At 40.8% G+C, this 12,416-nt stretch overlaps 1 protein-coding gene across 3 annotated transcripts; it reads left to right on the top strand.

The window, feature by feature from the left end:
- Positions 1–756: 756 nt before the first annotated feature.
- Positions 757–12,416, top strand: aftphb (aftiphilin b). Of its 3 annotated transcripts, none has more exons than XM_078272429.1 (11): positions 757–2,690; positions 3,093–3,280; positions 4,016–5,595; positions 5,913–6,082; positions 6,238–6,364; positions 6,594–6,650; positions 6,774–6,896; positions 7,477–7,537; positions 10,898–10,996; positions 11,205–11,328; positions 11,488–12,416. In XM_078272429.1, the coding sequence occupies exons 3-11, from the start codon at positions 4,051–4,053 to the stop codon at positions 11,618–11,620; spliced, it is 2,439 nt and encodes an 812-aa protein (XP_078128555.1). In that variant the 5' UTR covers positions 757–2,690; positions 3,093–3,280; positions 4,016–4,050; the 3' UTR covers positions 11,621–12,416. The 3 variants fall into 3 exon arrangements, with proteins under 3 accessions (XP_078128555.1, XP_078128554.1, XP_078128556.1); XM_078272428.1 differs by having other exon boundaries at positions 757–2,788; XM_078272430.1 differs by lacking the exon at positions 3,093–3,280 and having other exon boundaries at positions 757–2,788.

The following is a 12,416-nucleotide window of genomic DNA, read 5'->3' as shown; positions in this document are numbered from 1 at the left end:
CCAGAGGTCTGGAGGACAAAGAATTACAGACGTCTAAGAAAATGTCTTCCGTCGCGGAACCTTTTTTTGAACCGTTTTCAGTCCAGTTTTGTGGATTCGGTGCATTTGAGATCTCTGACCAGTTCAAGCCTGACCTTTTAGTTCCTGTTACCGCTCGTGGTTATTGCACTTCTAAAAAATCTATTTTGTAATGATAAAGAGCTTTTGTGATACATATAGACTAGCATACCCTAGTAATAAACACTTAACAATGAAAAGTGTGGATCCAGCACAAACTCTTTAAATTTGCGAACCTAATTTTAGATCCATGTTCATCCGTGTTTACTTGCATGCTTAATACTGTAAACAACGTCAACTACTCTACCTGTCTGAAAAGGTTTTCTCAAACAGGATTAGGGTTGCAAAGGGGCGGAAATTTTCCGGAAACTTTCCATGGAAAGTTTAGCTGGGGAATTTTGGAAACATTCCAATTTGGAAACTTTCATGGGAATAAACGGGAATTAATGGGAATAAACTGGATATTTTAATATTGCTTTCCATGGAAAGTTTAGCTTGCCAATTTTGGAAACATTCCAATTTGGAAACTTTCATGAGAATTAATGGAAATTATGGGAATTTGGATGGGATGTAGTCCTTGGGCTCAAATGCTGTCCTCAATCAGCTTCAATCTGCTGTAGAATGTTGGATTCTAGAATGATCTGTGCAGTGGGTGTGGCCTCAATAGCAGTAGGCAGTAGTCCAAAACTAAATAAAAACAGTTTAAAACTCCTGTATTTTAAAAACTAAATGTTGGCAAGTATGTAGTAGCCTGTGCTGATTACTGCACGCGTGCATGTCATTGACGAATAAAGAGAGGACATTTAACTGAAGTTGCATTAAATCAGGTTGTTTTAACCAAGATTATGCTGCAAGATGGATTTTTTTCAAGTACATTTAAGTTCCCTGTTATAGACTAACAGTATTATAACAAGCAATATTAAAAATATTCAGTTTATTCCCATTAATTCCCATGGAAAGTTTCCAACTTTGAAAATTCCCGGAATTTTGCAACCCTAAACAGGATACATGTCAGATTGGCGAGGAGTCCATGATATTCCACTACCGTTACGGACAGCAGGCAGCCACATTGATTACTTATGTAATGCTTGTGTTGTTTTTTTGTATTTTAAAAAGCCTTTTTTTTAACATTGAAGGCAGGGGACTACAGATGAAAAATAGCCTTTTGGCTCATTCTGGCTTTTTTAACTCATTGGAAATCATGTGTTTTATTAATTTGCGCTGTCCCCTTCCATAAATAAACTAAACTCAAACTTATCTACTTTCTTACCCTAAAATGAACTATAGCTAGAATTAATAGCAGCACAGAGACTGGAACACGCTTTATGTCTATCCCCAAATGTCACATTACATTTCTGTATTGGACTAAATGTGTACTATGTACTACTGCTACTAGTATTTATAACTGTGAAAAATCATAACCATAAAAGCAGTGGAAGAAGTACTTATATCTGTTAAGTAACATAAAATCCTAAATACTAAAGTAAAGTAACTCAAAATTGTACTTAAGTACAGTACTTGAGTAAATGTACGTAGTTACTTTCCACCACTGTATAAAAAAAAGTAAAGAAGCTGAATAAGCAGGTGTAGGATCAAGTCTCTCCAGTAGGTGGTGATATTGTTTTTAAATCGAAGATCGTCTATTTTAAAGAAGAGTCGCCTTCTGTTTCTGAAAAAAATGACCCGTGGAATTTCCCCAACTCTCGTTCGCTATGAGTACTTACTAGCCTGACGTCGGTTAGGCTATATAACTAGACTCAGAATATGACTAGAATCCATTTTTTTTAAACAGAGCTTTATTAAAGTTTTACAAGTTATAACTAGACAAACAGTAGGCTACATATCATACCAGGGAAAACAAACAAACAACAAAAATAATGAATAAAACAATAACAAACTTAACTAGGCTAATGAACAAACCAGTGCTAATGTGCAAAATGAGCTAATAAAGTGCATCCAGTGCCTAGAGTCCTTCATAAAGTGCTGTAGATCACAAGTTCAGTATGTTCCAAGGAAGGAGCTGTTTATGGTCTAAAGTTCTTCTCCTGAGTTCAATGAGCACCTGTTTGCACACGTCGTCACTGTTTACAACAGTCTGTTGTAAACAGAGTCTCTTGTAGTCTCTTGTAAAATCATACAGCACCTCTCTTCCATAATTTAAAACAAACAATACATATGATTATTTGCATTAATTTCCTTGTGCTTCTCTGATAGTAGGCTACATCATCTATGATACAGTACATAACAGACTTAAGCCCATATGAAAGATCAAAATTTACACCATACACTTTTAATTTGTCCCAGACTGCTTTTGCTCTGTAGCAGTCCATTAAAAGATGCTGTTGAGTCTCATCATCGTTGCAGTGAATCATTGGGCCATCTTTGTTGTTGTTACATAGCAACTCCAAGACACAACAGCTCTAACAGGAAGTCTGTTTAAGGACATCAGCTCACATCACGAATGCTCACCGAGAAGTTGTTATTTATTTTTTTAATCAAAAGCTGAGTATAACCCGAACTTCCCGACCTCAAATGTTGTGGGCGGGGCTAAGTTCGGCTGGCATCCAGGCTAAGTAATTACAGCACCTTGAAACGGAACATAGTGAGAGGTCTTTACTTCTTACATATCCCAGGTAATACTTAGGGACAATGATGACAAGAGGATGGAGAGCCAAGCTGCGGCACATTAAACAGACAAGAAGTGACGAGAAGGCAAAGTGAATGAGTGTTGGTAAATAAAAAGCTGGCACTTTGTATTCTCAGCTAGCGTTAGCTGTTAGCCACGTTTAAATAGCACGTCAACGTTTGCTTTTGACGGATAGCTAGCGTTAGATACCGGCTACACTAGCTAGCTGGTGGTAATGTAACGTTAACGTTAAGCTGGCTGGAGAAAATGGCAGGACATCAGTGGTTGTTTCTGCTTTTCCGACTATTCACAAAGCCAAATAAATACCTTAATCTGTTGTGTAATAATACTTTTTAGGGATGTTTCAGTCAGCGTTGTAATGCAGTTGTTGTGTGTTTAACTGTTGAAGGTTTAATACAGGTAACGTTACTAATCCATGATCCTGAAGTGGCTGCTGCTGTAGGCGCAGTTTTGAACTGTTCATCCTAGTAGCACAAAGCTGCGGATAATGTTTCCTGTATCAGCTTACTGACTGCGGCCAACGCTGGACACATTTTCCACTCCAGGATCAGTACCCGAAGGGGAGTCAGAATGCTGGTAATATCTCAAATAGATGTGAATATTTGACAGTATTTTAGCAGACACAAAAAGAGCACGTTCGAACATCTGAGTGCAATAGATTTACATATAAAGTGCAGATTTGTTAAGCTTCTACTTTGCGGAACAATCATGTTTGAAGGTTCCTCTATTTTAACAGTCTGCTGAATGTCAGAACTGAACCAAAACCACTGACATTTTGAATCAAATTTTGGTTTGACATTTTGGTTTCCATCAAAACCAACATTACAAAGTGCTTCACATAAAAGAGACAGCAAACCTGAATGATACATACATAATAACATGCATGATAGTATATACAAAATTATAATAATGAAGCAGTGGACCCAGTACATTAATGCCTTAAATAGGCAAGTAACGTAAGGGTGCTAAAACTGTCAATGTGCAATATGATGTCAATTGAGGTGGTCTTGAGGGTCTATGCAGGCAAGGGGATGTGCTGCTTACACTCAATCTGCATGCATGGCAAGGAGATGCCAATCTCACCATTGTACAACTGCTCTCAAAGACAGGCCAAAAGACAAGGCTGCACCATGGATAACGCCACCATACCTTAACTTTCATAGTTGGCTCGATCCATCAGTCTCAGAAAATATCGACAATCTTGTGCTGAGCAATTGCCATCATCGACACACTGAAACATTGTTGTCTGATTCTCAAGAAGCTGTTTTTTTTTATGATGCACTCCTGCTCTTTTCACTTTCCCTCTCCCAGGTGCATGAGGCCTTCAGGTGCTGCTAGGAGAACCCATGGAGCCAGACATCATACCCTTGCACCCCTCCTCCCCACCTCCACTGGACGATGATGGCGATGGGGAGGCGGGGTCAGAGGAGGACGAATTTGGGGATTTTGGGGGGTTCTCTGTCGAGGTGTCCTGCTCGCCTCTTGGCTTTATTGATTCTACAGATTCTCCATCCAGCCTCAGACAGCTACCTTCTACCACCACAAAGCCAGCCACACATCAACCCAACTGTAGCTTGAATAACCCAGTTGAACAGTCCCAACCCACATCCACTGTGGACTCGGGCTCCGGCAGGGGCAACATATACATGGAAGGTCAGGATTGTAATGCAGAATCATGTGTGCACCTCACAAATGGTTACTCTGAAAGAGACCACAACTCTGGGACCCACATGGCCTCTGCAGTGGGTGCATGGTCTCCCGTGGAAGAAACAGGGTTTGCTGATTTTACTGTGTTTACAGAGCAGGCAGCACATCCCTGGTGCTGTGGCTTCTCTCCCATAGGCAGCAAAGAGCAATGGGATAGCAGAGGGGATGGGACAAACTTTTCCAACAGCTTGGGTGAACAAATCTGTTATGCAGGACAGGAGGTTGTTATGGACTCTGAGCCCAGATCCCAATGTGCATGCGAGGCAAAAGAAAATGTTTGCACTAAGGTCAAGCACTGTGAGAAAAGAGATGCAGCACTCGTGCAACCATCTCAGGACCACCATCAGCCTCCGGAAGCTGCAGCAGCAGCTTTGGATTTTCCACCCGAAGAACCTCATTATGGGGAGGAGGAGTTAGGCAAGCCTGGAGACAGCCAGAGGGAAAAGAGGCATAGTTTTAATTCTTTACAAACCACAGAGGTGCCAGGGGATGGAGTGTCAGACGAAGACGGAGAAGATCGGGCAAAGAGCACTTCTACTGTCCCCCAAACATTTAGTGTGTATGAGTCTGCTTCAGAGGACCTGGCGTCCTTCTCTGATGATTTGTCATTTGAGGACCCTTCTGCAGACTTGGAACCAAATGTTTCATCTCTTGTTTCACCGGAGGATCAGACTGACTGGGACCAGACTGATGATGATGGTGAGGAAGAAGAACTGGGAAATTGCAGGCATTCTGACTGCTTTTTCAACAACAGCATGGCAAATCTCAGACTGTCTAAGGCAGAGGAGGGTTTTCATTATTGCAACCCATCTGCGACTCAGGAAACTTCTGCTACCTCCAACCAGTCACAACCTGGAACACATACAGAAGACGAATTTGCAGACTTTGAAGACTGTAGTTTCGAGCATCACAGGGACCAAGGGCGTGTACAAACTGCAGATGCAGAGGTGCAGAGTCTAGGAAAGCTCCCACCGAGTGACAGCTTTGCTGATTTCTGCTCAGCGCCCACACTGGAGGATGGAGAGGGGTCGTGGGCGGAGTTCAAGGACCAGAGGGCTCAGGAGGAGGGAAAAACTTGGACGCAGTTCAGAGAGCCAGTCATCAGCCTGCAGACTGATGGGAACACTGAGGAGGAGCAGAACAGGGCAGGGCAATATGGAGTTTCCAGGAGGAACAGCTGTCAGGTGGGAGACATTTCCCTAAAAACTGGCTTCATTGTTGTTGCTCTTTATGATGATAATTAAAGGCCACAGAGAATCATTTTGTTATTGGCCTGAAGTTCTTTTCAGCAAATGTATTTTTTCAGGGCTTGTCTTGGATTATGTTTTTCTTTTTCTGTCATTATTTAGTTTTCTTATTTATCACAGACTTTTTAAGTGCTTCCCAGGCAATTCAAAAATATGTTATAGACGGTAAAAGCTTAATGTCAAAGGAAAGTTCATCCCATATTTTGAACATTTGATTCAAAAAAGAAAAAGCCTCTCCCTTTTTTTCTGGCTAGGTGTCTCTGTCCTGCCGTGTCCAGCAGCTTCTCCTGGCCAGTTTTCCAGAGGTAGACGTCCCAGCGGTGGAAGGTGGGGAGGAGGTGCTCAGCCTCGGTGCTCTGCTTCACGCCCGACACCTCCCTGAGAGTGAGGAGGAGATACCCGAACTCTGTCCCAGATCTCAGTGGTGAGGACTCCCTGCCAATGATGGTGGATATGTTGACAGTCTGTGACGTTTTCAGGATGCAGCAGTTTTCCTTTTCTCCTTTTTTTTTTTTTTTAATAAATATTGTCTTTGAATACACGAAAGTGCTGCTTTTTCATTTTCTTACCCTTTCTCAGGATTCGGCGGAGGGTGTGGTGGCCACAGCAGGACCTCCACGATGCAGTTGGCCTCCAGTTTCAGTGGGGAGGTTCCCACACAAATAGGACTCTGCTCAGGTGCCTTGGTGTGGAGACGAGGAACATTGTGAGTTTGGCAAAACGTAAAAAATACTAATAATGCTAATACTACAACATCAAAGGGCAATGTCCCTCATAGTGCGTTTCAGGCCAGGTCAAACTTGACTCAGTATCTTATGTATATATGAAAATAGGATAGAAATTCAGTAGAGTTACAAGCTGTTACACCCCTATTTCATTCATTCATGTTTTATTTTAATGCTGTTTTCCTTTTATGTGTCTTTACCTTGTGAAAGGTGTTCATTGGCATGAAGAAGCAGCCAGTGGCTGTGCCTGCTTTTGCATCCAGCCTGGTGAGCAGCATTGTAATGGTGTAAAAGCAGGGGTTTCAGTGGTCATTACCATTGACAGTCCATGTTCCTTACCTTGTTTTTTTTTTTTTTTTTCATTTCCATCCCATTTTTACCACTCATCAGGGAATGCTAGAGCCCACCAAAGACTCTGTGCCAGCTGTCTGTTCTCCAGGACACACAGCAGTCACAACACTAGCACCTCCAGGGCCCCGGAACACACCGGACCCCTCAACAGATTCAATGCCGGTAAATTTGTCTTTTTGATTTGAGTTGATTTACTACAGCTGTATTAAAGCTATAGTGTGTAGTTTCTGTTGCCCGCCCCCCCCGTGAGGAATTCTAAGTAATGACAACAAAACTGTTGGCGCACCCACTTGGTACAAGCCTTCCGTGATCGCGCACAGCCCCCACCCCTCCACCACGCCGTTGCTAGTAGCCAAGGAGGACACGAGGATAAAAAAAAAAAAGAAGAGGTAATTATCATCACTCGAGTTTCTGCGCGGGAAAGTCGCCAGACGACACAATCTTCTGAACATAGCCATACTGAGAAATACAGAGAGAGTTGTGTGGAGCTGATAGTCTTAATTAGCTTTATATCAACTCATTTGGCAACGGCTTGAATGTAACGGACGTTCATTAATATAAAAAAGTTACGCACTAAAGCTTTAAAGAGCAAGAGACTAGATGACAACACATGCAACTGCTATGTGGGAAACGGCCACCACTAGATGTTACTAAAGACATGCATTTTACTGCATTAACCTTGCTCTACTGTTGCATTCTGATAAGTGACAGTTTAAAATGCCGTTTACTTTTCTCTGTGTAGGAGGCGCTCCCTTCCAGCCATCTGGACTGGAGCAGCCGTGGCCTTAGCAGCTCTCAGGACGGTACGTCCCCTCGTCGAGCCCCTCACTTCTGGGGCTGGAAGTAGACTACAGTATCGGCCACCTCCTGCGTGGCTAAGCCTAAACCTTTGAGTTTCCTCTGGGCTCCTCTGGACGACTCCTCACTTCCTCCAGGGCATGTTCTGCTTTTTTTCATTTCCACTGTGTTTCCCCTTTATTCACTCAGCAGTATTGGGTGACCACAACATTTTTGTGATTTAAATGAATTTCCACTCATGAATAACACAGATAGACCCAGTGTTCAAAAATCACATTATTGTCATTATAATTTGTCCAAACAAGAAAACTAACAGAGTACGTAACACCCAACAGACCCAAAACGGGGACTCAAGTAAGAGTAAGTAGATGTGAAACCAAACCGAAAAATGACCCATCAGTTACAATTGTTCCAGAACAATTACAGGGGAAACACTGTCCTGGCTTCCCTTTTCTCCCTTCAACTACTCTAATTTGTCATCTTCACTTGCTGCCACCTTTTACAAAGAATGTATCCGTCTCAGTTGTTATGGGGAAACCTGGTATGGTGAAAGGCTACTGAAAACTAAAGTGAAGTCTACTGAAACAAGATGTGCATTACTGTTATTGTACTTGATGATTCTGAAGTTGTTTTTTAAACTACAACACAAAACATCTGAGAGTAATATGCTAAATGAATGTCACATTTGCAGAGAACACATGAAACATGGTCGTAATACGTACCATGTTGATTAACCAGATGTGTTTGTTCTAAGGACCATTTTAATTTCATTTATTGGTGGCCACTGTGGGTTCAACTAACTCTTCCAGTATTAATACTGTGGTCTATGTTTTGACAAGTGCTGTAAGCACTTTAGACTTAGCCTATAAATCTGACAGCATCATCCAATATTTGGCTCTATTTGACACTGAAGTGTCTTTAGTTTTTGATGGAAACTATTTATTTGTTCATATTAGCTTGTGAAGGGTTTCTGTTAGAACCCTTTTGGTGGAGAAATCGATCAAAAAATGTTTAAAAAGGAAAACAACACAGGTGTTAGTCATTATTTGCTCAGGAACAAATGTGATTTAATAAGAATCCGATTTAGTACAGTCGTGTTTAGATCAGTATTTACCATAGACTGTTAATATTAATGGACAGAGCATTTGTGACGTCACCCATTAGTTTGTGGAGATCTGCTGTGAGTCGTCGAGTTTGCCGTTACGGCAGCCATCCTGGTTGCGGATGTGACGATTTTAGACGAGAGGGAAGAGTGAGGGAGGAGCCCTTACACTCTACGTTAAGTTACACACTTTCACTGGCAATCAGGTCATAGCCACGCCCTAAAACACCCCCTGCTTTATCGCCAATTTTAAAATCAATGAGACCATAATTCAAAAAATGAACATCATTCTGTATCGCAGAAGACTTCAAACTAGCGATTGAGACCATAAACTCATTATGAAAATGTTTACTGAGGTAATAAATCAAGTGAGAAGCGTGTCACTTTCTCATTGACTTCTACAGAAACCGACCTCCTTTTGCGACCGCAAGTGTCGCCCCCTGCTGGAATTCAGATAGAATGCAGGTTTAAGGCACTACTGCATTTACAGCACTTCACCGAACCGGATGCGTTGTCCATTAATATTAACAGTCTATGGTATTTACACAGAAAGGATGTTTTTCTAATTCCTCGTAAAACTTCCAAAAAGGTTATGTCGCAACGATTAATGTTATGAGTGAAATGACTGTATACGGGGAGTGTTCTCTGGTAAATTAAATATAATTCATGGAGGCGATAAAGCTTCATATATGGATTCGTCAGTTGATGACAAATGACCAAGGAGCCTAGCTTGTGTTCGGTGTCCTCGTGAATTTTTATAGGAAGTGTTTAAAGTTTGAATTTCAGGACAGTGATAGACAACAATCTTTGTTACACAACCCATTTTGCTGCTGCGTGTTTCTTAAGTCGGTAAACACAAAAGTATGAAGAAAGAAGACATATAAAGAAAGGCTTTGTTGAATAACCATTGCTCTTAAACGATAAGTGACTAACTTATACTAACTAGAAGTGGTAAAAGTCACTCTTTTTCTATAGGCTGTAGGAACTGTTTGCTTGACTTGACTAGCTCCATATTTGGTGTTCCACTGTTGATTCGTCAGCATGCTGACATGTTTGACTTTCAGCTCTGGTCTGCAGCATGCAAGCTGTCAGAGCTGATAAACATATGTCATTAATTTTACCAGTAATTTCCTAGAAGACACTGAGTTGAGACCACAGACGTTTATATGGGTTAAAAAAAAAACGTCCTTTATGCTCATTGTGTTTTCGTGTTTGACAAGATTGTTTCTTACAAAGGTGCAGTGATCAGATGTCACTTGTAATAGTAAAGTATGGACAGCAGAGGGCACTGTATTCTCTGTAGGTGGTGCTGAGTGCGGCAGAGAGGTCAAAACACATTTACTGTATTACAAATCGAAATAATTTAAGTCATTTAAAGTCAAACAATCAACCCTGTATACAAAAGGATACACACTTCATATATTTAGAAATATTTGTTTGCAGTCTTATATTTCTTAATTTCCATATTTGTTCATATAGTTGGTTATATGAAATCTGTCTTTGGGGTTTTGATTTATTCTGTGATTAGGTTAAATGTGTGGGAGATTATTGTCATAATAGAATAACTACTGCTGTCACTTTATGCTCTAAACTCCCTGTGCACTGGCGCATAATACTTCATGCTGAATAGGATAAAGGAATGTTTATTTCCAAAGCACTTCAGTTTTAAAAAAACAAAGAAATATGAAGTGAAATCTACTCAGTATTTCATTACCAATCAAAAGTGTAAAGCTACAACTGAAGTCACAGTATTTCATAATTGAGTTGTGCCTTTATGCCAGCAATTGTTTTCTAAAAAGTACTTTGGACTTTGGACCTACTTTGTTGAGATTTTTATTTATTTATTATTATTTTGTCAGATTTACTGCTCAAATCCAGATTGAATGCACTGCAATAATGACTTGTAGGAAATCCTTGTAAATACTGAAATAAATCAGTCGATCCTTTCTGCTTGGTTTGGCTTCTCTTCCCCTCAGCTTTCCTCTCTTGTTGGAGGCTGTATCCATTTTTTATTTTTTTTTTCTGTGGTTGGCCACTCCTAACTTTGCATTCAAACAGCTACATAGCTTGCTGGGATTTAGTGTCAGGCAAAGGAGGTAAAACTGTTTCAAGACCACGCTTTTAAAGGGGATGTCATTTTCAAGAGTCTAGCTAGACGGCAAACATTGTTATTACAGCAAAATACTAGATCATTGAAAATGTTGAGCATTACAATATAAAAAATATTTCAGCCACTCCCCCCCCTCTCCCCTTGTCAGCACAGACTGCTCTGCTCTCAACCTGGATTATTTTGGTCCTGAGGAGGAGTGCAGATCCTACTGCAGCAGCAGCAGCAGCAGCCGTAGCAGCAGTCCTCCTACAGGTCAGCGTGTGAAACTGCAGAAATGTAGATTTTATTGTCATTCATTTAATGTTTATGGTTAACAGCCACAGAGCAGCCACCAGAAAAAAAATAATCGAGCAAGCCAGTATACAGTACTGTTGCTAGATTTAGCTCGTGCTATGGGTGTGTAAGTCCTCTTGACACTCACTGAGTTTTATGCGTTTGTTACGCACACTCGCATGAAAAGGAGTTGACCGTGAGCTGTACGAGTTGACCATCAGCAAACTGGAAACCGGCGCTAGAAGTAGCCACATGGAAGACACCTTGAATCGCCTTATGTCCACTGCAGAGAAAACCAGCACTTCAGTCCGGTCAGCTCAGTTGCACTCTTTTTAATCCTTTTCAAACATTCATTCAATGAAACACATACCTAATCATTCACAAGCTTCTCTTAATGTATTAATAATGCATCATCTCCTTGTCTTTAATGTCTTTAAATAGTGTTTGTGTGTGTGTGTGTTCTTCATCAGGAAACCTCAGCAGAATGAGGAGCTGAGTGCGGAGGCTGGCAGGCTGATCTCTGGACTGCCTAACCTGTCCTTCATGCAGGCCAAGGTCCTCATGTTCCCAAGCATCCTCCTACCGGTTCCTGGTCAAATTTGACCTGTATATATATTGAAATGGATTTTCGATCCACCAGTGTACAGTAGGTGACATCAAGGGAAATTGTGGTTTTAAGGAATCTTGAATGTTAAATAACCCAGATAAAAACCCATCCATTCCCAGCCAACCAACAGAGCTCAAAAGAGGAGTTGGGGTGGGGGGGTGTCATAAGACTATAAAGCTACCTGAGCTGCCATTTCAGTGACTGAGGTTATAGCCAGTGGTGAAAGAAGTATTCAGATCTAGGCCTGCACGATATGAGGAAAATATCTAATTGCGATTATTTTGACTGATATTGCGATTGCGATATGATTCCCGATATTGAAGGGAATGATCATGTTTGTATCATTATTCTCATTTTCATTGACTAATATTAAATCTTAAAAAATTTAAAATGATTATAGTGTGATTTTTGCGAGGATCTGTACCAAACAAAGATGTTTTTCTTTAGTCTGTAGGATAGGATTTGTAGGCTGGGACATCTCTGCAGCACCACAATACTTCATTCAGAATGGTTTGACACATATTTTGCCTTTAACAAATATTGTGCCCCTCTGCGATTTGGATATTGCACTAGTCCATATTGCGATTTTGATAAAATTGCGATTAATTGTGCAGCCCTAATCAGATCCTTTACTTAAGTAAAAGTACTAATACCACACTGTAAATATACTCTGTTACAAAGTCCTGCAATGAAAATGTTAACTTAAGTAATAGTATGTAAGTTTTATCAGGTAAATTTACTTAAAGTATTAAAAGTAAATGTACTCAATGCAGAAAAATCTTCACATTTTAC

This window comes from Sander vitreus, chromosome 17 (assembly GCF_031162955.1).
Source record: "Sander vitreus isolate 19-12246 chromosome 17, sanVit1, whole genome shotgun sequence".
Lineage (NCBI taxonomy): Eukaryota > Metazoa > Chordata > Actinopteri > Perciformes > Percidae > Sander > Sander vitreus.
Note: the sequence above shows the minus strand (reverse complement) of the source record. Positions and strands in the feature narration are given on the sequence as shown.

Bases quoted from the DNA above. Each gene is read 5' to 3' on its own strand.
- aftphb (XM_078272429.1), top strand. From the start codon at position 4,051: ATGGAGCCAGACATCATACCCTTGCACCCCTCCTCCCCACCTCCACTG. The intron at 6,365-6,593 runs GTGAGTTTGGCA...ACCTTGTGAAAG, and splicing joins GTGTGGAGACGAGGAACATT to GTGTTCATTGGCATGAAGAA. The intron at 6,651-6,773 runs GTGAGCAGCATT...ACCACTCATCAG, and splicing joins CTGCTTTTGCATCCAGCCTG to GGAATGCTAGAGCCCACCAA.